This window comes from Schistocerca americana, chromosome 2 (assembly GCF_021461395.2).
Source record: "Schistocerca americana isolate TAMUIC-IGC-003095 chromosome 2, iqSchAmer2.1, whole genome shotgun sequence".
Lineage (NCBI taxonomy): Eukaryota > Metazoa > Arthropoda > Insecta > Orthoptera > Acrididae > Schistocerca > Schistocerca americana.
In genome coordinates this window covers 585,844,026-585,871,180 of record NC_060120.1, presented here as the reverse complement: position 1 = coordinate 585,871,180, position 27,155 = coordinate 585,844,026, and the positions used below count along the sequence as shown (strand labels likewise).

Genomic DNA, 27,155 nt, shown 5'->3' with positions numbered 1-27,155 from the left:
CAGTGAGTCCTTATTTTTCTACCGTATGTGAAAACGTTAAGAATTTTATTAAGAACATTGATGTAATCATATTTCATAGACTTCACAGCTCAACATGGGAAAGAGAGAAAATTCAGGAAGATTATTTGATACTACCCAGCGCACAGCAGAACTAATCTGTACAGTGAACGACTGATAGAAATTTTTCATAGTTTCGAAAAATGGCTCTAAGCACTATGGGTCTTAACATCTAGGGTGATCAGTCCCCTAGACTTTAAACTACTTAAATCTAACTAACCTAAGGAGATCACACACATCCATGCCCGAGGGAGGATTCGAACCTGCGACAGCAGCTGGCGCGCGGTTCTGGACTGAAGCGCCTAGAACCGCTCGGCCACAGCGGCCGGCAAGGGTTTCGATCTGATATGGAAATCGACAGTATTTAAACATCTTCCAAGAAGATAGAAAACGCTGGTATCTCCAAATGCTCTACTAAAACAGTTTCAGAGTGATCATTTGGCGGTCTCGAGAGATATGGGCGAGGAAATTTAAAATTTCAGAGTCCTCAGTGACGCAAATTTAGGTTGACAACACTTTTTCTCCAAAATTAAGATCAAATTCCTCTCAAGAGTTCAACGAACTTAGAATACTACCCATATTGTTTAAGTCTGACGCAGAGAAATTTAGAAGCAATTTACTGATTGACGGTGCGAAGGAAACGGTGTACTGTGAGCAAAGGAGGCAAAACGGAAGGTCGTCTGCAGGAGAAGGTAAAACAATCGCAGATTGTCGAGAAGTGTGGTTGATTGTTGTTCTGAGAAAACTCAAGAAAACAGTAAAAACACTGCCAAAACAATCAGGAATCTAGAGAGATAATATAACAAGGAAAGCTTAGCGCAAGTAGAAGAGGACTTTCGAAGGAATAATACGCGAGACTTTCATAGAATATTCGAAAGTAACTTGTTACATATGCCCCCTCAAATCTCAGCTTCAAAAACAAGGAAGGGAAGCCAGTACACGAAAAACTGTCGGATGTTGACAAAGTACTTTGAACAGCTCCTAAACTGTGAATCACCATCTGCGAAGTTCAACCCTAATCACAAAAAACCAAAAGCATAACCAGAGCCACGAACTTTAGAAGTGGTTTCGGGCATCATAAATATATTGAACAATAAAGCTCCTGGGGAACGTGTGGTCGTTGCAGAACTGTTGAAGTATGCTAACGAGAATGCTATCACACTGAGCGGCGCTCCAATCCGGACAAATTTCAATTTGAATTGCCCGCCATATCGTAGTTCCGCCGGAGGTCGAGATTGGCGTTCTTGGAAGCCATGGGCATCTAGTAAACAGTCAGAACCTCAAAATAGCCGAGATGTTACGGACAAGTGCGGAGTACAACCGAAGAGCCGTGATTGTTGAAAGTCTTCGCGCTGGGCGTTCGTCCACTGAAATAGTTCGATTTTTCGGGCACTCGAGATCAACTGTTTACGATATTGTTACCAAGTATAATGCTTCGGAAAAGTCTGGGGAAGGTTCTGATAACCAGGCGAGGAAACCTCATTCGAGGAAACGCGTGTCACGAACTGCAGCAGTCATCAAAAAGGCTCAGGCGCTGATTTCGGAGGACGCGGAGCAATCGCTGAGGAAATTGGCATCAGTGTTAATGTCAGCAAGCGAACAATGCGACTGGTGGCAGAGGAGGGTCTCATACGAGCTATTTAGTCCAAAACTGGCTCTCGGATAACGTTGACATGTTCTGGCCAAAGGATTTCTGGTCCCCTAATAGCCCGGATTTGAAACCCCTCGACGGCTATGTTTAGAGTGTAGTCGAAAGAATTACCAGTAAGATGGGGCACCCTAATGTTGCATCTCTACGCACCGCTATCGAAGCAGCATTCGAGAATATGGACGGAGCTTTTTTAAAGAGTGTGTGCTGTCGTTTTAGGACAAGATTGGAGGCGGTCATTGAGGCTGAAGGGAGTTACAGCGACTAATGTTACGCTTGAAAAATACCACTACGTTACATGTAAAAGGATTTTCATTTTCATTTTTATTTTGTTTTAATAAATTTGCTTTTAAAAAAAGTTTCATTTGTCCGGATTTATACGCCGCACGCTGTAAAACTGCCACATATTATAAGTAAAATTTGGGAAGAAAGCGACTTTCAGAAGAGTGGACGTCGGCACTAATACATGCTGTACACAAAATAGAAGATACATTGGAGACTGGGGACTACAGAGGAATATCGTTAATATCAGTGACATATACGAAAATCTCAGTGGAAAAGCAACTAAATACACAAATTGGTGAGTGTCAAGGAGGCTTAAAAGAGGTAGATCGTGACTAAACAAATCTTGAATCTGGAACTGCTAATCATTTATCAAAAACAGAGAAGCAGGAATTTCGTGCTCATATTCGTAGACTTCACTAAAGCCTATGATTCAGTAAATAGGCCAACCACTGTTCCAATTTCTGAGGAGATGAGTGTGGACAAGCGATACTGTGTTATTGCTGGAACCATTATAACAGACAACTAATGGAATTACCAAGCTCGTTCTTATCAAGAGAGCCACCTGAACACGCCTCACGATGTCAGTATGCCAAAATAAATCTATTAAGACTGTGTAGAAAGCTACTAATAACATTCAGTGGTTCAATTTAGTTTTCCAGCCCCGTATGCCTTTTTCATCTGTCACGCAGCTTATCTGCAGCCTACACTTCACTAGCAGCACTATGGGGCTACTTTAATTGAGTCTGCAGTATGAGGGACAGGGCTGTCGTTAGGAATGAAGTGCAGCTGAATTCTGTCGAGCCGAGCGGTCTGAGGCGCTGCAGTCATGGACTGTGCGGCTGGTCCCGGCGAAGGTTCGAGTCCTCCCTCGGGCATGGGTGTGTGTGTTTGTCCTTAGCATAATTTAGGTTAAGTAGTGTATAAGCTCAGGGACTGATAACCTTAGCAGTTAGGTCTCATAAGATTTCACACACATTTTTTTTAAATTCTGTCGAAGATGGGTCAAAGAATTTATTGCGAAATTATTGCGGTATCATTACGGCAAAACTGAAGTGACTCAGCTAGCAGAAGGATGGATCTCCATTTTAACTTTTTTTTTTTAATTTGAGTCCAGTGTTACGGTGCTGCACGACATGACTTGATAAATACCTAGGCGTAACGAGATGAAATGAAACAAACACCTATCGTTTGCTGATGGGAAGCCGAAAGACAGAGATATGTGAAACTGCAGCGAACCTGCAAAGCAGATAGCCTACAGAGCGCTTATGTGACCAGTTATTGAGTACGGCTCGAGTGTTTGAACAAGAATGACATCGAAGCAATTTAGAGGTGTGTAATTTTTAGATTTGTTATCGACGGTTCGGCCTGCGCGAGAGTATTGTGGAAATTGGTCAGTAAGAGCAATTGTACCGTAGAATATGAGAGAACCAGGCAGTAAATTATTGTAGAACGATTCTGCTGCCTCCAGTGTTCCATTCCGCGTAAGGATTGTAAGGACAAAACAGAGGAGATGAGGAACCATAAAGAAGCATACAGCCAATAGTTTTCCCTCGGTTCATTTTTTAATTGAACAAGGAAGGGAATTACAAGCCATGGTGTGAGGGACCCTGTGCCATACAATGGACAGTGGCTTACGGAATTAAACGTAGATGTTGATGTAGATACCGTATTTTATATATGTATAGATTTTATATCTGTATAGATGATTTTACTAGTTACTAATTAATAGCTATAAACCTCTCTTACATAGTCACTGCATCTCTCGTAAATTTGTCCCTTTTTCACTTAATTGCCTTAGATGTTGAGGAATTCGTCTTGTTAATACAATGCTGTCATCTAATCATAAACCGAATGTTCGAAATCACTAGTGGCAAGAAACACTAAAACATGTTAAAGAAAAAAGTCACCAACTTAGTGGTCTGCAGCTAGTTTTAATAACATATCTTATGTAGAACCACATACTTTCATAAGTTTATCTTCTGACAAAAAAAGCTTTTTACTTACATAGCCAGGAAATGGAGACTCTCAATGCGTTTAAGAAATGTAAAGTTAACTTAATGAACATAAAATTTAACAAGGAATCTTTTCTAGCGAAGGCTGTGCCAAAATATTTTAAAAGTAAATATCAGTTCTAATAGAAAAGCAGGAAAATTATTTAAAGTAAAACTTGAGAATATATGGGTTAAGAATCAAAGCAGAGCATTTTGTAAAAAAAAGTATATTCTTAATAGGGAGCTATACTATAATGATCTAGTTACTTAGTTAGTTACATGTTCCCTAGATCATTTAAACGGTCTCAGTGAAATAACGTGAAATGAGTGAATTTACAGGATACTTAAATGTGAATAATTTTAACTTCAGTTTCTGTGCTATCCAACCAACTGCACTTAAAAATTACGTACATCTTATACAGACTATCAGTTTATAAAAAAAGTTCGTTTATACAATAGAATGAGTTGTCCATATGAAAATATTTCAGTTTAAATTAAACACTTGCTTTGCTACCTGTCAAACGTTTTATGTTATTTCTCCTTTCTGAGCCACAGAGAGCTTTAGTAATGTTTCCTTCTACTGTCGGTATGGACATCACCATTCTTTTCAAACTGTAATGGATTATTTAGGACGAATTTCATCAGCAAATATATATTTGTGAAGATGCAGTTAGAATGCTCAACTCCTTGAAAAGGTCACTACAAGATGACTGCAGGTGAAAAATCACATATTATTCTTACTGTTCTTGAGTGATGAATTGCATCAGCAAATTATTCTCTAACACATTATTAATGGAATTATGCAGAATATGCTAGAAGGTTGATTTGTTTACTTCCAAGACTAGCAATTACATGAAGAGCTGAAGTAGGTGAACTTAACTGACTCAGCAGTTCAGTAACGTTCTTCTTCCAGTTCAAGTTTTCATAAATATGTATACTCAAATTGGAAGGATTCTGCCTTATTTAGTAACTCCTTTCATGTGCTACACGATTTGTTGATATGACTCTGTTCTATGAAAGTAAATATATGTTTTTGCTTATAAGTTTAGGAGAGTCCATACTTTGAAAAACATCATTAAAAGTATTTTCTGTTACTTTTTCTCTAATGGGAGCTATTATAACATTGTAGCAACTGCGAAAAGCAACAATTCTGATTCATGGCTGTTAAGTGGGAGGTCATCCATGTACATGAGGAATGGGGATGGACTCAAACGTCAACCCTGTGGGACTCACTTTGTAATATCTCCCCAGTCACTAAAATTTTTTTGTTTCTTCCAATATTATTGGAATTATTCAGTATGACGTTTTGAGTTCTTTTCATCAAGACTGATACCAGCCAGTTGCTAGTAAACCCATCTGTTTCTTACAACTTGAGGTCACATGGGGTTTCTGTGCAGTCTAGGGTGCCTTGCCACAGTTCACATGGCTCCCCCTCACCCCCCCCCCATTGGAGGTTCTAGTCCTCCTTAGGTGTGTGTGTGTGTGTGTGTGTGTGTGTGTGTGTGTGTGTGTGTGTGTGTGTGTGTGTGTGTGTGTGTGTGTTGTCCTTAGTGTAAGTCGGATTAAGTGGTGTGTAAGCCTAAGGACCGATGACCTGACCAATTTTGTCCCATAGAATTTAATAGAACTTACCAGAAATTTCCCAAAAGTAGTTTTCTTCTCTGAGTGTGATATAATATATACAATCAAATGTCTTGGACAGGTCAGAAAATAAATCAACTGTCTATATTTTATTATTTCAGACTTGTAATATTTGATAAGCAAAAGAATAGCTTGCATTCTCAGTTGAGAAACCTGCCTGTAATCCAAAGAGTGATATGCTAAGTACATTGTTTCTATTTAGACGAACTCTGGAGAACACTAATTTTTCGAATATTTTGTAGAATGGTGTCAGTAAGAAATTTGGATGGTAATTATAGGTTTAACAATTGCATATTTTAAGCTGTCTGGAAATATTCACTGTAATGCATTACATACAGAGTAGACAGAAACAGTGTGCAATCCTTGTAACGGTTTTGCAGAATAGGTTGCGCTGAGAAATAATTGTTAAGAAAAAATTCAAAAGTATGCACTATGTCCAATTTAATTAGCATTCAGCCTGCTGGACACAGTGTTCTTTATTTGGTTTCCCAAAACTGAACAAATGTAGCTTCTGCAATTCTGGTGTAAATTTATTGCTTCCAAAAAGGTCACATATTTAAGTGGTAATAAGCATTTCAACGAGTGGTAGCTTGCAGACCCACAAATGTCTGTGCATTACAGCATTTTAGCGTGTGTAATTTGTGTGCATAACTATCTGATAGACTAACATAATGCTAATTAGATCAGGAATGGCACAATGTATCGAATTTTTTCTTAACAATCATTTCCCAGGACAACCTACCCTGCAACACTCTTAGACGCTTTTCAGACTGTTTCTGACCAACCTTTATATAACCAGGTTAGAAAATCTTATTAGAATTCTGTCTGAAATTCCATCAATTTCATATGAGCCTCTATTTTTTAGAATTTTGATAGTTCTTTTACTTTCAGTGAGGGATATTGGTGCAGATCCCAGGTCTTTAAATTTTTGTGGAATGATGTTTTCCATCCATTTTCTAGCTACATCAACTGAATCCTAGTTTTTCTGTTTCAGAAACCATCACGAAAACTACTCAACTTGTGAATTTCAGTCATGACATTGGCATTATGTTTAACTACAATAGCACCTCGTGTACAGACTGGATTTCATGTCTCTTGTTTCACAATACACAGTACAGTTTTAATCTTCTTATTTGCATTTTTAATTTCTCTCATAATCTGGACACTTTATAACTTTCCTTAAAATATTATACTGGAATATTTGTCATGCTGGATCTTGATTTATTCTGGCATTTACATAAATTTCCTTTTTCCTCTTAGCTGATATTGTAATCCCTTTAGTTGTCGATCGTTAACTTTTTTATTTATTGGACTCTCTGGATAGTTTTTTAGGGCACCTGCTTTCAGATATAGACACAAATTTACTATGCAACAATTTGAATTATACAATGACATCTATTAACATGTATGTAGCAGTAGTAGTAGTAGTAGTAGTAGTAGTAGTAGTAGCTTCATTCATCAGTAGATCTCTTTTTACAAGGATATAGGACATGTCAAAGTATTTACAAATTTAAATCAACTTAAAATAAGTTAATTTGTATACAAATACATTTACAGACTTCTAGTTAGAGACAGTCATTAGATTTACTCCTGGTATACAATACTTTTTTTTTTACAAATAATTTATTAAGTAATGTAATGTGACATTGTTCACTCATATCTCACTATCAGTCACTACACACACTAACGCACATTGTTTCATAACACTTCACTCACTACACACACACACACACACACACACACACACACACACACACATACACACTGGTGATCTCTAAGCCATTTTCTGTACCACAAGGTCCCATTTGCTATCTTGAAAAACTGAGTCAGCATCCCTCCATAATGAGTGAGATGTTGAGTTCGGAAAGAGGAAGAGGTGTTAGTATTACGTTATGCATAGCTTGAGGGTAAGTATTTCTCGAAAGGAAAAACAAGGAAAAAACATAAAGTAAAGGTGTTATGTGGAATGTTGAATATTTTATAATGATTATTATTATTATTTATTTGTATAACTTTCTTTTATCAAACCCCTACTCTGTTTTAGCTGAGTAATACTTCAATGTATAAAATGTATTGCATAACAGGTACTTTTTAGCTCCTTTTTAAATAAGTGTATTTTTGCAATTACTTTAATCTCTTTTGGTAATTTATTGTACAGTTTTATTCCTTGGTAGAAAATGCTGTTTTGAGTTTTATGTTTATTTTTTCTTGGTAAATGTAAATTGAGTCTATCTCTTGAAGCATGCTCATGGACAGAGCTGTTTTTGCAGTAATTACAAACGTTATTTTTGATGTGTACCACTGAGTGGTAAATGTATTCACATGGAGAAGTTAAAATCCCCAGTGTTTTGAACAGATCTTTACAATGAGCTCGACTAGTATTTTTGGTTATTATTCTTATGCCTCTCTTATGGAGTTTAAAAACTGTGTGCATTTTTTCCCCAAAAAAGAGTGCCATAGCTAAGAACTGAGTGTACATATGAATAATATGTAAATAAAAGACACTGCATGTTACACACTGATGATACAATCCTAAGGGCATAACATACTGATGACATTCTGTTTGCAAGTACCTTTGTGTGTTCACAGCACTTCAACTGAGAATCAATGTTCATTCCTACAAATTTGGCATTTGTTACACAGTCTATAGATGTGCCATCTACATTTAATTTGTCATTGTGATTTTTTCTCTTCAAACTGAAAATCATGGCATTAGTTTTCTTTATGTTCAATGTCAGTTTTTTGCTTATTGACCAGTCATATACTTCCTTGAGTGTTTCATTTGCTTTCTCGGCAACGAGACTATGTGACTACAATATTGCTGTCATCAGCGAAGATAATTTTTTCACCAGGAGTGACACTACTGGTAAAGTTATTGATGTATATCAGGAACAGTATTGGTCCTAGTATGCTACATTGTGGAACTCCTATATTAATGTATTTTGGTTCCGATAAGTGTTTTACTAAATGCTTGGATCTATTTGAAGTATGTGTTATCTCTACTCTTTGTACCCTATCTGTTAGGTATGATCGAAACCAGTCATTAGCTACCCCTCTTATTCTTAATGCTTCTAATTTATTTAATAGAATCTTATGGTCGACTGTATAAAACGCCTTAGAAAGATCCAAAAATATGTCTGTGACACACTCATCTTTATCAAGAGCATTTAGTACAACTTTTGTCAATTCTACTATGGCTGACTCTGTATTTTTGCCACTTTGGAAACCAAACTGTGATTCACTTAAAAGATTGTATTTATTCAGGTAATTCATTAATCTGTCTTTCATAATTGCTTATATTATTTATGATAATGGTAATAGCAAGGAAATGGGCCAGTATTTTTCTATGTCTTCTCCATTGCCTTTCTTAAGCGAAGGTACAACTCTTGCCTGTTTCAACTGCTCTGGAAATGTCCCTGATGTGAAGAATTCATTTATTATATTTGTTAAGAGGCTTTGTATAATCCCTATGCATTGTTTCAGTACACACACTGGTACTTCATCTAAGCCTACTCACTTTCTATTTTTATTTTTTGAACAGTTTTATTGACTTCATTCTCTGTGGTTGGAAGTAGCATCATTGTATTTAGTGCAACATTATTTACAGATGTTACATTTTTGGGGGGGCAATTTTTGCTATAACTTCTCTGCAATACGTGAAAAATGCTTGTTTACATAGTTTGTTAAGTGTTGTGGACAATTTATTACCTTATCCTTCTCCCTTAACAGTATGTTATTCTGCATTTGTTTGCCTCTCCCCATTTCCTTTTTTATAACACCTCAGACTGCTTTGCTTTTATTCTCTGCATTATATATTATTTTGTCATTAAATGATTTTTGCAGCAACCAGCACCTTTCTACGGATCTTTTTGTATCTATGATCGAAATTTAAGAATTCTGAATCATTGCGAATCTTTTTCATGGAACTGAGGTGTTTATGTGTTTGGGAGGACTTCTTAATATCTGCTGTTGTCCATCTGTTTTTATGAGATGTTGATACAGACATGCATACTTTTGGAAATGCCTTTTCAAAGTTCAATTTAAATAATGTGGTGAATTTAGAGAATTTCATATTCACATTGGTTTCCTTATACACTTCATAATAATTTCGTATTCACATTGGGTTTCTTATTCACTTCATCCCAGCATTGTTTTTCTAGTTCGTTTAAAAAATCTTTTATTTTGGTTTTTGATAGATGCCGTTTTTAGGCTTGTAGTTTAGGGAATGTTTGATGGCTGATTTTACTGTTATTATTTGACAGAGATGGTCTGATAGTCCGAGATCACATTTTTCCCTGTCTGTATTTGTGGCCACATGGTCAAATACTGATGAAGTCGTTGTAGCAACCCTTGTTGCACTATTGACCAGCAGGGACATGCCAAAACTTTGAAGGATGATTATGAAGGTGCTTCTGGATTCATTTATGATATTAGTGTTGATTCTAATGTCCCCATACAGAATTATGTTGACCTTTGTACTTTATCTAGAACTTCTGATAACTCATTGAAAAAAGTGTCTACACTACCACTGGGAGATCTATACACACACAAAATGATTAATTTCTTGGTGATATCAAGTCTTGTTAATTCAATAGCTGTTATTTCAAAGTGTTTGTCTTCACTTACTGTACTGAGGTCATGTCTTGATTTGAACTGTGTTCCTCTTCTGATATAAGTGCATGATCCTCCAGACCTTGAAGTAGTTCTGCAGTAAGAGTATGCCTTTTCATACAATGATAATATTACATGTTCGATTTCTGTGTCTCGACGCCAGTGCTCAGTAACACAGTGCTCAGTAATACAGTGCTCAGTAATATACCTTATACTGTACCATTTCTTCGACTTATTCTCAAAATGCTGCATTCTAGTATCATCAAAAAGACTCACTGCTTTATACAAACATGCCTCAGGGCTAGAACCTGTTTGTCCCCATTCAGATTTCTCTTATGAGGAAAAATTTTACGTATTTGGTAGTAAGCAGTAGTAATGCAGTTTAATACACACAACAAACAGTTAACAGCTGTAAATATGGAACAGTGCAAACATTCCCTTGGAAGTTCACATAAATACCAGAAAAATTAATGCAATTAGCACAGCATTTAATCTTAAAGGAAGCTTCAAACGTAACCTTACCATTTAAGTAAACAACGAAAACATGAAATAGTTAAATGCATACACAAAAGTAGCAAGTGCTAGAACTAAAGTCAACTCAGCTGAAAGAAATATAATTGGCTTTAAAGCTGATAACGTAATACACAGTTATCTTAGCAAATAACAAATGATGTAATAGTCAAGAACTTAAAAACATGAATGACATCGAACTTAAACTGTCAGAAAATGAGGGCCTCATATTAAATGCAGATAAAGGCAATTCCATATTTATAATGCTAGAACAAGTTTCCAATGAAAAAAACTTCACAATTTTGTAGCTGCAAAAATGTTATCAAAATAGATTATGAATCAACACATAAATTTAATTTAAGCTAAAAAGTGCTAAACAATTGTATCTTTCTGCTGACAAAGACTGAAATAGAGGACTCCACTGATATAAACCCTACAGCGCCTAGCCTTTGTGTGCAACCCAAATTTCACAAGCCAGAATGTCCCATAAGACCTACTGTTAACTCCAAAATCAGTTCTGCATGTTAAATTACCAAAAAAGTGAATGACCTACTTACAGTCAGTTTTATTTTCAAAAAGACATATACTACAAAAAATACTTATGGACTGGTTAAAACGCTACTGATATACACATGCCACCAACATCAAAATTTTCCTCTCTGGACTTGGTCAGTCTTGACATAAATATGCCAGTTGAAGAAACTGTTTAAATAATTAAAAATTTAAAATTAAAATTAAATAATTAAAAAATAATTAAAAATCTAAGTTTACAAGCATTGAATGAAATGATAGAATTTTTGGAACTCATTTTGTCAGATAACCGATTCAGTTTCAATGATAAAGTTAATAAACAGTGAGATGACTTGGCAGAAGTTGGAAGTCTTGTAGTATTAGCTGATATTTACATCAACAACATAGAGCAGCAATTTTTTTCAACAGATCATCAGATTAGCCACAAAGTTATGTATTTCAAGAGTTATATTGATGGTAAATCTCCACTACCAAAAAGATGATCTAGATACCCTAGATAACCGTGAAAATGTATGAAAGTATCACATTCACCATAGAACATGACAATAATAAAAACATAAATTTCCTTGACATTACAATTACGAATGGGAATCAGAAACATTAGTTTGACATATAAAGGAAGCCAACAACATATGATTCAAACGTGAGCAGCAGTTCTTTTCATGTGGATCTACATAAAACACAATATTTCAGGGCGCTGCTGAATTTTGTGTTTATGATCCCACTTGATGAAACAAAGAAATTAAATTAAAGTTATTAGAACAGAAGCTGCGACCAATATGTATAATCCTTCCTCACTGACAAACTCTCAGATCAAATAAAAACAAAAAGCAACATGTACATCTCCCTGTCTCCAACACAGCATGTTAAAACCACTACCACTTATGCAACTATGACGTTTCCAGGAAGGTAGATAAAACGAAAGTGATGGCATTTCAGGGCAGACTACCATAAGATCTAAAATATTCTTCAACAATGAAATCTTGGAGCAAATAAAACATTGTAAATATCTAGGATGCTACATCACTTACGACTACAACCATGACATGGACCAAAAATTAAATAAAATCACTTCCATGTGTGGAATCATCGTAAAAAGTTTGCAGAATAAAGCCAGGAAAGAAACCCAGCTGCAGTTTTATAAAACAATAGCAGCACAAAGCCTTACTTATGAATGTGAAGCATGGACAACAACAAGACGTCAACAAAGTAGACTACAGGCTCAAGAAATGAGAGTTCTAAGAAGCGTATAAGGATGTACAAGGAAACATCGAAAAAGAAGTGAAGTTATAAGGAATATATAACTTAAACGAAAAAATGAAGGAAAATAGGAGAAAATGGGACGAACATGTAGGCTCTATGAGTGGAGAAAGGTTCCCAGTAAAGACTCTCAATTATAAATCTATTCGACGAAGAATTGTAAGGAGACCATACAAGAGATTTGCTTAACACGTGAAGTGAAGAAGAAGATGATGAAGAATAAGAAAGATCTGTAAGGAAATGGACGGATAATTTCAAGGAAGTTTATATAGTGGTCGAAAGTGTTACGTCAGAAACAACTTTTATTTGGTAGAATTTATGTTAGGATGAAAAAAGCAGTTCTCATCTGAAGCAATCGATTTGGGATAGATGGGGTGATCGCAGTCGATTTTCGATTTATGAAAAACATAGCGTGTTGAATAGAATTGTATCACAGCTAATGGGAAGAAACAATAAAATTTGTGAAGCAAAATGTCATCATGTCGATGGTTAGTAGCCGTTTCTGTAACATATCTGTAAGTGCAACCAGAGAAGTTTCGTAACGTCATTTGCTGAAACATTGCTTTAAGTTCATTAAATATTTTTGGCACTACACAAAAAGGCTTCATCGTAATCTAATATGTTCAGAGAGTGTAATTTTTCGTTTCTTTTTGATGTACAGAGTGGTTCAAAATGAATATACGGGTTTTAAGGCTTTGTAGAATTTATTACATTCGTCTCACAATAATAAATAATACATCAAATCAAAGCGGAACTCAAACAGTTTTTTTTCGTTTATGTATGCGCAAAGGAGAGTGTGCAACTAACAAGAGTGACAGAAGAACGTGTTTAACGAGTGAGAGTCTTTCACGCGTGGCCCAAGAAATCATTTCGGAAGGTTAGCGGCGAATTAGTAATTCCTGTGACGTCCATGTGGAGACTTTTATGGAGATGCCTGCAACTACATCCTTATGGTTTGCAGTTGTTACAAGCTCTAAAGCCTGTAGACTACACTTTACGTGCCAACTTTGCAAACGAAATTTTGTTGCGTGTCGATCAAGATTTTCAGGATCTTGTCGTTTTCAGTGATGTATCACCATTTCACCTACGTGGGTATTCGAACACACATAACGTGCGCATCTAGAGGTCTGCAAATACCCACGAAAGCTTACAGTTGCAACGAGACTCCCAGGAATTTAATGTTTTCTTGCCGTAACCTGGCGGAAAGTTTATCGGCCTTTGTTTTTCAGTGAAGCAACTGTACCTGATTTTTCTTATCCTGATGAGCTAGAACTATGACTCTTTGCTCAATTGGAAGAAACTGAACCACAGAACTTCATTTGGCTGCAAGATAGTGCGCCGCCTTATTAGCGTAACTCAGTTCGCGATCGGTTAAACGACGTCGTAACAGGCCGTACGACAAGGCTTGTCTTGCGTGACCTCAACGTTCACACACGATCTAAGGCCATGAGAATTTTACCTTTTTTTTGGAGGATCATACAGCATCGTGTGTATGTGCCTCCACTACCCGTTGATCTACCCGACTTCAGAAACAGTATTTTGCAACAATTACTCCGGGCACACTGATCAAGCTTTGGAAAGAACTCGCCTATCGATTCGATGTGTGACGAATGGTGCTCACATTGAAAACTTGTGATAAAACCTATTTGAGCTGGTCTTTCATTTGATGCATTATTTATAATTGTAAGTTGAATGTAATGAAAGCTACAACGCTTTAAAACCTTTGTATTCATTTTGGAACACCCGGTGTTAAGCTTAACAAAATTACTGTACGAGCAAGCCCAATTTTTCTCCTTGTACACTGGTCAAAGAGCACCAGCGGCCACCGTGTGAAGCCCTAAGCACGGAGATGTAGCAGTGGCGGGAGGGGAGGTGCGTTGAGGAGCGCTGTAATTTGACGGGAGGAGGGGTTCAGTCCGCATGTGTCGGGGCGGCAGCTGGCGGTGGCGGTTGGCGGGTGGCGTGCCTGTCAGGGGCAGACGCGCCCGCGGCTGTGGTCAGCAAGCAGAGCCGCGGGACCTGCCGCGCCGCTCCTCTGTCCACGACGCGAGCGCTGGAGGCACTGCGGTCACCAGTCTCATCTACAAGGTGCAGCTGGGAAGATTCGAAGAAAACTGAAGATGCAAGCCAAATCCCTTTATATTCCTATTAATCTCTTCATCGCCAATGACGATGGAGGCATGGAGCCGCAATTTATCGTGTTACTACTGACCCACCCCGGCTTCGCAAGCGTAACACTAATTATCTCCGACCGGACGACTTGTCTGACGTAGCGATAGATTTGTTTTCGGGCCTCTGCGTGGAGCTACGCATAAAATTCAGACAGCCATGTTACCTAATTCAATATAATCAGTTTCACATAAGTGAAACGCTTTAAGCAGCGCACCCCAGGAACCTTTTTAGAAAGTATGAATGTTATCTGTTATCTGTTATCGTTTGGAGCAATGACGAGAGCAAATCATGTCTTGATTAAAATGTTTAGAATCAATATAGTGGAAAGCCGAGCAAATGGGCCAGGGTAAATTATTCCTGCTTTTTAAGCTGAGTAGCAGTAGACGGAAATGCATAGATATGAGTGATTACAATCTGCTACTGTTGAAGTACAATATTTTAGTTACCTTAGGTTCAAATGAAGTGCTTTAAACAATTCAACCTCTTTGCTAGATTGAGTGGGCAAAGTGGGTACTTGGTTTTAAGCTAAAAAATAAGGGATAAAAAACTCTTTTAACAAAGAAATAAATATATTTTATTGTAAAACATGATTCTAATTAAGTTATTTACACTTTTCAAAAATATATAGAGCTCTTGATTCCTGAGGGAGAAAAATTGGCACTAAATCCATTGAGCTTCTGGCCTCGGACCTGAAACTTTTTCTTCGGAGTACATGCACTTTATGTCTTCTTCGTTGTCGGCAAAAGGAACCCTTCTAGGGTTGGGTTTCCTGCTCTTCGCACTCTTCTCGTTACTGCCTTTCTTCTTTTCAGCTGTTTTCCGTTTCCCCTTCTTTCTACTTTTTTTCTCCTCTTTTTCTATTTGCCGCTTATTGGTCAGTGTTATAAGGACTTTCTGTAAGTATCACTCTTCTTTTGGTCGCTGCTTTGTCGTTTTTCCCCTTACCTAAAGAGGTCAGAAGCCCCCCCCCCCGAGTTGGCTACTTTGTCCGCACTGACGTTATTACACAAAAATTGTATACCCTCTAATTGCACAGTAGGATTATCGAGTCAACACAATTCTATTAAAAGACATAAGTGACTTTCCCTCTGCACAAGAAATAGACGATCTGAGAACTTACAACAGGGTACTTAAAATCTACAAAATTCATTATAACTCTGGGGCGCGGAACAGAAAAGAGGTCAGACGTCATGAAATGACTGTACCCTGTAGGGAGAATACGTTTAAGGCATTTACCAAGCCATGTCATCACCTTATTCCCCAGGACTCCTACGTAGCCACTTTGTCCACCATGACCCCTTTTCCCTGTTCTCCCCTAAGTATTCTATGCTAATCATGGGTGTATGTGCGCGTGTGGTTGGATATGGCTTTGAATTTGTAGTATATCATATACTGGAGGTTAGATGAGTGGATCATATGCGAATGTCACAAGTAAGAGAAATGAAACATAAAAAACACGCTTGTTATAGATGCGTAGCCTGTGACAGCATTCCTGTCGTAAACTTAAGTACGCACTGGTTCATTGTTCAGGCTCATTGCCGTAATTCCTTGTGGTGGACTTATTCGTACTGCCACACAAAGAATCGTGTTTGAATCTCGATTAGATTCAAGCGGAGCAGAATTTCAAAACGACCAAACAAATAATATCTGAATACATTAAGCAACTTCCGCACTGACCACACCACGCCAACCACGTTCCTCCTGTTGTCGATATATTAAATGAAAGAGAGCATTGGCTTGCGCCCTTGGCTATGGCAGCATCATGCTGCGCAGAGCTGTGGGTCCAGGGAGTTCACCATTCATCGCTAAATGGCAATGACCTCATTTTCAGAGTGGTGTAGACTAATTCATCCTAGTACAGTCATTTTGTACGAAATAAATTATGCACACAAGGCTTCCTCGTAATTCAGTCAACATATTACTGCAAACTGTATTAAAATTACTACAGCAAATACTGAGATTAGCCCGGATATACAGAAAGAAGCGAGTAGGTGACTCAAGTTTACAAACGTAGGGAAGAGGTGAAATATTATAGACTTACACAGGCTGTAATTCGTTGAAAATGATTATTCCTACAGCAAACATGATCGTTTTAGCAATAGACATTCTGAAACTTCCTGGCAGATTAAAACTGTGTGCTAACCCGAGACTAGAACTCCGGACCTTTGCCTTTCGCGGCAAGCCTCTACAACAGGCATTTTGTCATCAAATGGATCTGTACCCAATAAAGCCATCATAAGCAAGCAGTAGACCTAATAGGGTGAAGTAAAGTAACTCCGTGATGCTATGATTTCTCTGTTAGGGATTCAACAACTTTAGTCAAAGGTTATTTTGATTTTTGTCGTGGGAAAGAGGGATGCCCTACGAAGTATTTTTGGCGTATATATTAAAAATATCAACATGTTATTTCTTGAAATTAACTTACAAATAATGGTAGTAGAAGAAGTAATGCCGTGATATTTAAGTTATGCTGTGACAGTGTTCATGTTGCTCTATGGTAGTATGCTGTTTACCATTAAGAGTACCACTTAGATTTTGGATAGTAGTTTCCAATGTAATGGAAGTGTTCAAACAATACACATAAGTTTACGTTAGCAGTCTGAAATATTCTATTGTCAAACATTGTAGCAAACACAAAAAAATATATTCAAAAAAATGTACAAACAAAGTGTCTGCTCTTGTTTTAAGTTTGATGAGCTATTCTTAGTCACTATCTGATATCTCACACCCATCACACATAAAACAGACGCTATACTCTCTGGCACTTCAGATGATACCAGTCATTACAGAACTGGCACTCGATTCATTCGGCCCCATTCTTCTTCATGGTGTCATTCGCATAGAAACTACGACACGCACCACAACCATCATCATCATTTTTCTGTGGTCTGAATTTAGGATTAGGACTAGACATATTTATTGATTTTATGGATCTGACTCCTCCTGGCATCGTTGACTTGTTGCGGCTTGGTGAAATTACTTTCGCAGAAGGATCTCATCTTCCTTCCGTGGCACTCTTTTTGGTACAGAGGGTGTTTTAGAGGGTCTTCTAGAGCAACCGTCTTCTTTCCAGATAATTCTTATTTATGTGTTTGCTTAAGAAAGGAAGGAGCAAGAGCCTCATCGGAAACAGTATCTCAGTTGTAAGGGAATATCCTGGTTTTTATGAAGTTGTTGCAGATAGCTGTGGTCTGAAAGGCGTTTTGCTAAGCTGTATCCAGAATTTTATTGAAACCGCGACGAACAAGTTTCTCTCCAGGACGATCCGTCAAAAATCTAGCCAATTGTTTTCTCCAGATTCTTTAAGATGTTTGTAAATCCCGACGTCCAAGGCTGGAGAAGATGAGTCGTATGGTGCGAGAATATCACAATGTGGGCATGATTCTCAGCTACCAGAAGACAGAGTTTCTGGGGTCATATGTCTAGTATGTGAATCCATGAACAACGTTACTGGTCGGCAGGGAAGACTGCATTCCAGGAAATTCTTAAACCGTTCCAGAAATAAATATGCATTAATCCAGTCTTTCGGAGAGAGGTGCAGGCGAGTGAAGGCGCAGGTGTGACAACCACTTTGTCATTCATCCTTACCCCTTTAAAAACAACTATAGGTGGGAAGCTCATTCCATACGCACTTAAGCAAGAAATGACAGTCGTGATTTCCCTTCCTCCGAAGCTTTGCTTATAAATATAATTTTTGCCCAACTGACTGTCAACCTTCCTAGACTTCAGAACATACGAAATCCCCGTTTCATCACAGTGCCATAGTCGAACTGGCTAGTCCCCTGAATTCAGTTTTTCCATTAACTGTTTTGTCTAATCATAAAAATCATCCCACCAAAACCGACCAGCCATGTAAAAGAAAGGACTATTGACTTCTATAGTTTCAGCAACCTTATACCCAATTTCTGACTTGGTTAACTGTAAACTCGAAACCTAATGACTGCATCTTGTCATATACATCACTAACTTTACTTCAAGGCATAACTAATGCTTCCCAATTTTTGAAAGAGCCGCACTTCCTGGACCGGATGAAATTTTCGTGTAATAATCCTTAAGCGTACTCCACGGAATACCGAAACGTTTACTGACCTTGTGTACTGCCCATCCTTCGTTCTTCACCAACCATAAAGCTTCTTTAAGTGTTGCACCTGTGTAGGAAGGTGCCACTGTGTCCCACTTAGGCGCCATCTCAGCGTTCAGCCCAGGGGAAACCAACCCATAGCTAAGGTCACACGCCGTCAATGCTTGATACAAATTTTATATGTGAATGATATGTATCTTACAAATTACTGGTGTTAAAATGGAACTTATACACTGGAACAGATGTTTGTACGAAATTAATATCTTAGCTAACGATTTCGCTGCCTGCGTGTGACCTGCCCGCACGATAAAACAGCTTGAATAGCTTTGTGAAACTTCTTTGAACGACCAAGAGATGGAGCACGAGGGCGGGATAGATTCCTGGATGCTTCTGCTATCTCCTGGCATAATATTTGGAGCTGAAGTTACGTTGCGACACAAGAAATACGACTTATCACGGGATTACTTGACATCACCGAGTAATTTGACTTTACCCTATTCCTCGTACGCATTTAATATACGTGAGAGAGGAGGCAAGTACTTACCTGGTATTTTACTTATGTTTCTTTGTTTACAGCTTGCATCTATGTTACTGAGTGGTCTATTATGTGTCAGGCCTTTCCTGTGTATTTTTGGATATAGTAGGTCGCGCTTGATCTTCAGTGTACGCATATTTTTCGGATTTTTCGAAGTTTTCTCATATTATTTTACCTTCACAGTGATTTATATGTGTTTTCCATTGGAGGGGATTGCTTGATCGTTACATATCTACATAGTTCCAGAGCTTATACAGACATCTTTGCATTTGCAGATGTTTGGTTCTTTGCATGCTAGCAATGTAAATATTAAAAATAAAAAAGATGAAAAGCATTACTGGGTCCCTCGCTACCAGGTAATTTATTCATGTAATTTATGTTTTGTCTCATTATTTTTTGACTTCTCTTAGACTGAGTCTGTATCTGGAATATGGTAGCACATTTGTAATTTTTTACTTTTTAATACGTATATTATTATTAGTCTCATTTCATCCTTGTATTAGGTTAATCGCATTATAAGATTTTGTTAAATACTAGGAAAATTTGGAAATCTGTGGTACGTTCCTACGGGACAAAACTGCCAAGGTCATCGGTCCCTAGGCTTACAAACTACTTAATCTAACTTTAACTTACGCGAACGACAACACAAACACCTATGCCCGAGGGAGTACTCGAATCTCCGACGGGGATAGCCACGCGAACCGTGGTAAGCCGCCCCCCTAGACCGCACGGCTACTGTTAATGCTAGGAATGTTATGTTTTCTGGCGCTTGCTTATTGTAGTTTTATTGTGTGCAGGTACATCTGATGATGGAATGCGTACTCTAAAGTGGAGTCTGAGTATGTCCTTTATACTTTATTTGCTCAATAGGTTTTTGGCAACGTCTATCATTAGCTTGCTACGGCTTCTTTTTGTTATAGGTAGAAGTGTTGATGCCAAACGTCTTTGAATGTCTGGTATATCTGCATAACGTGTGCCTGTTGAAAACAAGTAGAAGACTGCAGCCTCCACATCTATGGAGTAAGGTAGATGTTCGTTAACAGTCACAAAACCCTTATCCAAACAATTTCGCAAATGGATCCTTATTTTCGGACGGAATTTATCGCACACCTGGTTACGCTCTCCACTTCAGAACAAGCAAGATGTGAGACAGCGACCATTTCAAATGTGCCTCGTTGACTTTGAGTTTGATAGTTTAATGACTAGACACGAATTTCTTGGGGTCATGCTGTTGCTGTTGGAAAAGGTGATCAAAGTTGGTATTCAATTTGTGGAGATGACTCTTTTCGGAAAATCGAAAAATGGAACACATTGGAAACAGCACCAGGTCTAAGGCTTTGCGATAATGCACTGTATAAGTCAAGTGAAAACAAGTAAGTAAATCGATATTGTTTCAGAAGTTATCGCAGTGACTGTTAATACATTTATCTCACTGTAAAAGAAGACGGTCAGTGTCTTCATGGAAAAATGTTTGTATTCAGCCGTGAACCTCTTCGTCCGAAGGAAATTGACGGGCACGAATGTATTTCTTCAGAGCTCCAATACAATGAAAATCGCATGGGAAGAGATCGGGTCTGTGTGGAGGATGTGTAGTGGCGTCCCAGCGAAACTTCTACAGAGTAGTCCAGACGCCCAGGAATGTCGACGGATGTCATCATTCTGTTGCAGGATAATGCTCGCCCACATGCTGCAAAAATTGTTTTGACCAAGCTGCAAAAGTTTTGCTGGGAAGCTCACACACATCCTCCATATAGCCCCGATCTCTTCCCATGTGATTTCAATAGTTTTGGTACCCTGAAGATAAAAGTTTGCTTCGGAAGAGATGCACGTATGGGTACAATCATGGTTCCATAGGCAACGGCAAAGATTTTTCCTTATAGGCATTGACGTCTTGTGTCACAAGGGGATAAATGGATTAATAGTTATGCCGATTATTTTTGAAATAATAAGCAGTGTACTTACCTCTTTCCATCTTCTCGTTTTCATTTGACTGCCCCTTATAAAGATGATGTGTTTGTGTTAGAGGTATCAACAAAAATTACAAAAATTTTGACTTTAGCGACTTTCTCCTCGTCCGTCAATTTATGAGACAGTAATCGGAAACAGATATTTTACTCGAGCGAGTCGTTGTGAATAACGGCGTGAAAACGTTATCTTAAACTCCTAACGCGTCCGAAATTAACCTTACAATCAGAGACAGTCACCGATTTAGTTGCCGCGTTTATCGTACCATTTCAGTATTGTTTTTCGTTATTGCCTTTTTCAATATATTCCACTTGCATATTCAGTAATATTTCATTTTTTATATGAAAAGTACGTATCTGTGCCTCGACGGTTTTAGGAAGGTGGCAATTTATCCCCTTGTCATGTTGTTTTGCAATTTGATTGAGCACTTTCTTTGCAACTGTTTCACATTTTTATGATACCTGGGAGGATGATAACGTCGGAAACCGATCTGACTGATTTTTTTGATTTCCTTCTGATTAAGTTTGATGCTAGCATCCCATGGACAACATTAACCATGCTCCTCAAAATAGATGAGCTCTGAGTTGTATTAATGCGAGAATCACTGAAAACGCATGTTCGCGTTAGACTGAGGCTGGATTTCTTGGGTTTCCTATGTAGCAAGGCCTGGGAAGGGCCGTTGAGTTTTGTTTCTGAAGCGGGCTTGGGCAGCTGGCGTGGATGTCTGACTGGCCCACGCTTTTTAAACGGTTGGCCATGGGATTGGACGCTCACACCGACGTGCAAGAAGAGTGTATGTTCAAATTTTAGACGTAAAACCAGAGGAAATTTTAAGCAGTGTGTGTAGGCGTTGTTTCAAAGCCTTTTGATATGAGAAAACGCCTAACGCCACTGTGGTCCATTTTGCTGATTCGCCGCGTTCGCCTCCACCAAGGTTTTTCTACATCGGTCCACGGACTCATGGTAGGTTCAGATTTTAGTGGCGTTAGACAAAGACGATCTAGAAGTCTGGTGAGTATGACGTGCTACCTCCGTGCGTATTTGAGATGACTGGTTTGAATCTGAGTTAGTTAAATTTTTCGTGTTGATAAGCAGGAGATTCAGTGATCTTTAGTTCGTTTGGAAAAGGAATCACGTAGTTTTGAGGGTGTTAGTTTTGCCGTTGTGCACTCAGTTTCAGTTATAAATGACTTTGTTTCTTTTTCTGCGCACGACTTACTTCATGCATTGTATTTTCGGGCATATTTTCGTGAAAACTTTGTGGGTCATAAGCCAGTTTCAACTACTGGAACTTACTAGACGTGGTGAAATTGCCTTATAGTGTCTGCTTTCCCAACTGCATCGAATGTTTGAATCTCTGTGATTGAATTAATGAGCCTACATGTTTCATTCCCTGACAACGCGATCTCTGCTGGACGACGACATTTATAAAGTTTGTGGAGAACATATCCACTTTAAGGGATCTTAAAGTTAAGAAGTTGCCCATTTGGGTGCTCTTTGGTGACCAGGAGAACGCTACACTTTCTGTTAAACGTCTGTTGGCCGGCCATTCTACGTCCTGTGTTCATTAATCCCAGTTACGCTCTGGGAGAAATGTACTTGAAAGCACTAAGTGAATTTCATTCCGTGACCGCTCGATCTGAAATCTTATTAGTTAGTTTCTCATTGTCCATTTCTATAATAAACATAGGGTCATTTCAATTACTGTTTCATTAACTTCAAACGGCTTGGGATTCAGTGGAAATTAGAAAATGAGAGGCCCTCCCTGCTCAAGATACGAAGCATATAGGCTCCGCAGAGTCTGTGTCATATCGATGATAGGCAATGAAAATGTCGAAGCTCCATCTGTCTATGGAAGCCTCGTAATTCTAGTAACCAGTCACTCCATTATCAAAGAGAGATTTGAAAGTGAGTGGATATATCTAATCTGTAAGTAACTAGGCTTCTACCGTATAGTTATAAATGTCGCAAAATTATCTGCATAAATGTACATTTTTTTGAGAAGCCGTTTTCGCTTCTGCAAAATTTAACGAAATGGATTTACGAAGTTTACACTGCCTACATCGATATGGCTAAAGCTCGCCCCACATTAAAATTTACATAACTTATGGTAAAATAAGTGAGCGGCTTTTAATTTGATTTTAGTGTGTTGCTATTGTAATAATCACAGAGTACATTCACACCAGACGAGAAAATGTTTTCTGTTTCTATGCTCCCACCCTAGTTGCAACTGATAGGTCAACACCTTCCAAGAACCCTTAGTACCTAGTGAAAGTTGTTGATCACTAGTGTATACATTAAAGAGGACTACGGATAAGGTATTGTCCAATCTATAGTGAATCCGTTAACATGCGGAGACGATATAGCAAATTCGTTTCCGTAAGAGAGAGACAGCAGTTCTGATGGGTTTAAAAATCACTTTTTAGACTTAGAAGTTTACGTAACATGATTCAGGTGCGTTAAAAGTCCCTTGTTAGACTGAAAAATTTACGTAGCGTAATTTGGAGTTCTGTAGTATCATAGACACAAGAAAGATCCACAAAAGAGACATCGGTGATCTAGTTCAACTGGGAACTGTGTTATCTATTTGGTGTCACAATTATTGCTTGTGACTTACAGTTTTAGTTTGTTTAGTGCCAGCTTCGTAGGGAATTAGAAGTTACTGGATAAGAGGTGTGAGGCTATGAAGGATCATGTTTTGAAGACATTATCTAAGTGACAAAATAACGAAATCAGTAGCACATTTTTCGAGTTACTTGTGTCCTTGCTGTGTTTTAGCCTGGGAGCTACTCTTAGTCTTTTTTTTAATTTTTGTTATATCATGGAGCTAGAAACAAGTGTTTAAAAGCGACAATATCTTTCTCCTTGTATAATTCCCCGAACCATCGATCTGCTTTACGCTAATATCTCTAGGTCAGATGTTTCTAGTTATCACGAACTGCGATGTCCTTCTCCAGTTCCTTCACGTTAGTGGCTGATATAGTTAACTGCTTTCTTACTTGGTGTGTTTTACACGTTTTTGTATAGTGTTTCATCTTTTTATTGTGCCGTTCGTCAGCAACAGCTGACTGGGTTGACTGGGTTTCCCATTTAGTGAACAGTTGCTTCGATGCGGTAAGTTTCCAATCGCAGTCTCCTGGATTTTATACTGTCCTTTTACAAACACATATCTTCCATAAGTTTAATGCATTGTGTGCTCTTGATTTTGTCTATAGGCTGGATTAGTTGTCAACATCTGCTCTCTCTTCGTTGAAAAGAAATACTTCATAAATGAAAAGATAATCATCTAGTTTTTCCACTGCACTGATATATAACGCTTGATTGCAACGGGTTCTTCAACGTCAGATTTTTTCAGAAATTCTAGCCACTACCAAACAAGGAAGACCGTACCAGAACAGAGAATACAATCGGAAAGAAATGAGAGGTAAACAACACATGCTTATCAAACGCAATTGGTCACCTCCAGTGGATGTCAGTTTAGTTTAATAGAGGGAAGCTCTTTCTCAGATCGTTAGTTGTTAAACATTTTTATTTCGTTCCAGGTAATGTAAGTACTAAGACGCTCTGTTGTGAACGAAGTCTGAATCTAGGTGGCTATTTAATGTTAGGACTAACAATGTTGGTACTTTTGTTTTTTTCTGCTTAGAATTCAGGCATCACTGTTGTGAACAGTGATGCCTGAAACAATTATTAATTTTTTTCGATTTCTGTTTTCACAAATCGGCATTCCATACATGAAAAAATAGACATCGATAGTTTCTATGGAGATATATTTTCTGATCTCGAACAGTAATTTCGTTGCAGAGATCTAGGCCTGTACACCAATTTCTGCCAGATGAATCTGTTTTGTTGCTACTGACACAACCATTTAACACAATTTTAATAAGACTGATTTTTTATGAATGAATTTTTGCAACAATTTCTGAGCTTTCGTTGAAGAGAAATACATATCATTATACTTCCAGACGATTGATCCATTACAACATGAATAACGGCAGTCGAGATAGATTACTGTTTAAAAAATCATAATACTGTAAACGGAAATAATTCTTTTACTATTGCTTCTTTTGTTCGAAATTTTAACTTGGTCTACAGAGAGAACGTAAACTTTCTTTTCACTGGTATCAACCCTTAAAGTCATGACGAAAACTATACTCAGGTACTTCAATGAAAATTGTGTGCGCCGTTCACGACAGATGTTTTTTTTTTCTAAAAATGTGCAAGTCGAGTATTAAATTCTAGTTTTCAACCAATATTGATGAATCATCACAGTAAAATATTTTATAGCTAAGTTCTCAGGTACACTTTAAATCCCTTTCACTTTCGTGAAGTCATAACAAATGATGCTATGCTCAGTGAAAAAAGCACATTTGAACTTTTCAATGTCACACTTTTTAATCACTGTAACTTCTTTCCCTTTAACTACTGAAACCTTTAACTGTATTTAAATATTTTTATTTATATCGTTTGTCGATATACTACTTTTATGACGACTTGTTCAGTTAATAACTTAACACAAGGGTGTGTGGTTGTTTCATACCGAGAAACTATGCTATAGACGAGTTCCAGACTCGCAAAAGTTTTTACCTATTTAGTTTTGTGTTACTGAGTTTTGTTTGCAGCTACCAGCCGTGGCAGTGAGGCGTTTTGCGTCTGTTTCAGCAACGAAACTCCCATATTGCGCTACATCAGTTACATCGCCTTCAGACGGCCCATCAAGATAGGGACGCTGATGATTTTACATTCCATGGTAAGAACCATGTACCTCTCGCCACGGTAAGTGTAATCAGTAACGTACGGCACCCCGGGTGAATGTTGCTCTGTGCTACCTATTTCTTAAGTTTATGACATCTGATAGGACAGGTCGAAGATTTGAACTGTTATGTCTGTATGAAGTGACTCATAAAAGAGAGAAAGGTTAGAGATTAATGATCTATAAACATGTATGCAGACCCGGGGTGCGAGCTTGGGCTGGGGAAGGAAAGGGACCAAAGTCGGACGAGTTATTTTGTAATGAGTTTCGAATTTTCCGTAAAAGATGTGGGGAGACCTCATGAAATCCAAATCTCGATGGCTGGAGGGGGATCTGAACTGCTGTTCTCTTGACAGCGATGCTGGTGTGTCGCACTCGATAGCGGCTACTGGGACATATGTGATATCCTTAAATTTGTCTTGTTTGAAGCTTTCCCGACGTAATAACTGCGACTGCGGCTCACAGGCATCGCTTCCGATAATTTTGTGAGTATTTCAGCGAGACAACTACTCGTCATCCTAGATGCTTATTGGTGTGCTGCTGCAGTAGTACGCCAATATATGCGCTGGCTCGCTAGGAAAGAGCAGGCTTCAAGGGATGGGGCTATAAGGTCATCGTAGACGAATCATAGAGGACGCCGACATCCAGAACCTCTGACGGAGAAACGGGCAATGGTCTTCGAATGCACGACGTGATATGCTTCAAGAAACATCAAATAAAATTTGTCTTCCGCCCTCCAGCGTCGATGAAAACGATGCTCGGTTTTGTTAAACACGTGCTAGACCTAAGGAGACCAGGGATATATGAAATCCTGCAGCAATGTCGGAAATCATACGTTGACCAGACGTGTTAAAGATAGATGCAATGACCATAAACGCCACACCAGATTACGTCAGCCAGAAAAGTAGGCTGTTGCTGAAGACTGTCTTGACGTGGAACATCGCAAGAACTACGGACAGAGGAAGAACCTTTCGTCCGCCACCACGTACTTATTTAGTTTCACAATAAAAAAATGTTTCACCGAGGTGTGTGGATCGAAATATTGTAGCACTTTTGCAACCTCATTATGGAGAGGTGAAAACTCTATCTAAGGAAAGTATTGTAGATGTCCTGGA

At 38.3% G+C, this 27,155-nt stretch overlaps 1 protein-coding gene across 1 annotated transcript in view; it reads left to right on the top strand.

Moving 5' to 3' along the window:
* The window catches only part of LOC124594206 (acyl-coenzyme A thioesterase 9, mitochondrial-like), a 194,609-nt gene that overhangs the window by 155,356 nt on the left and 12,098 nt on the right, over nt 1-27,155 (top strand). The window contains exon 6 of the mRNA XM_047132565.1: nt 25,950-26,037. Coding sequence (XP_046988521.1) covers nt 25,950-26,037 — 88 coding nt within the window. The remainder of the gene's footprint in view (nt 1-25,949; nt 26,038-27,155) is intronic.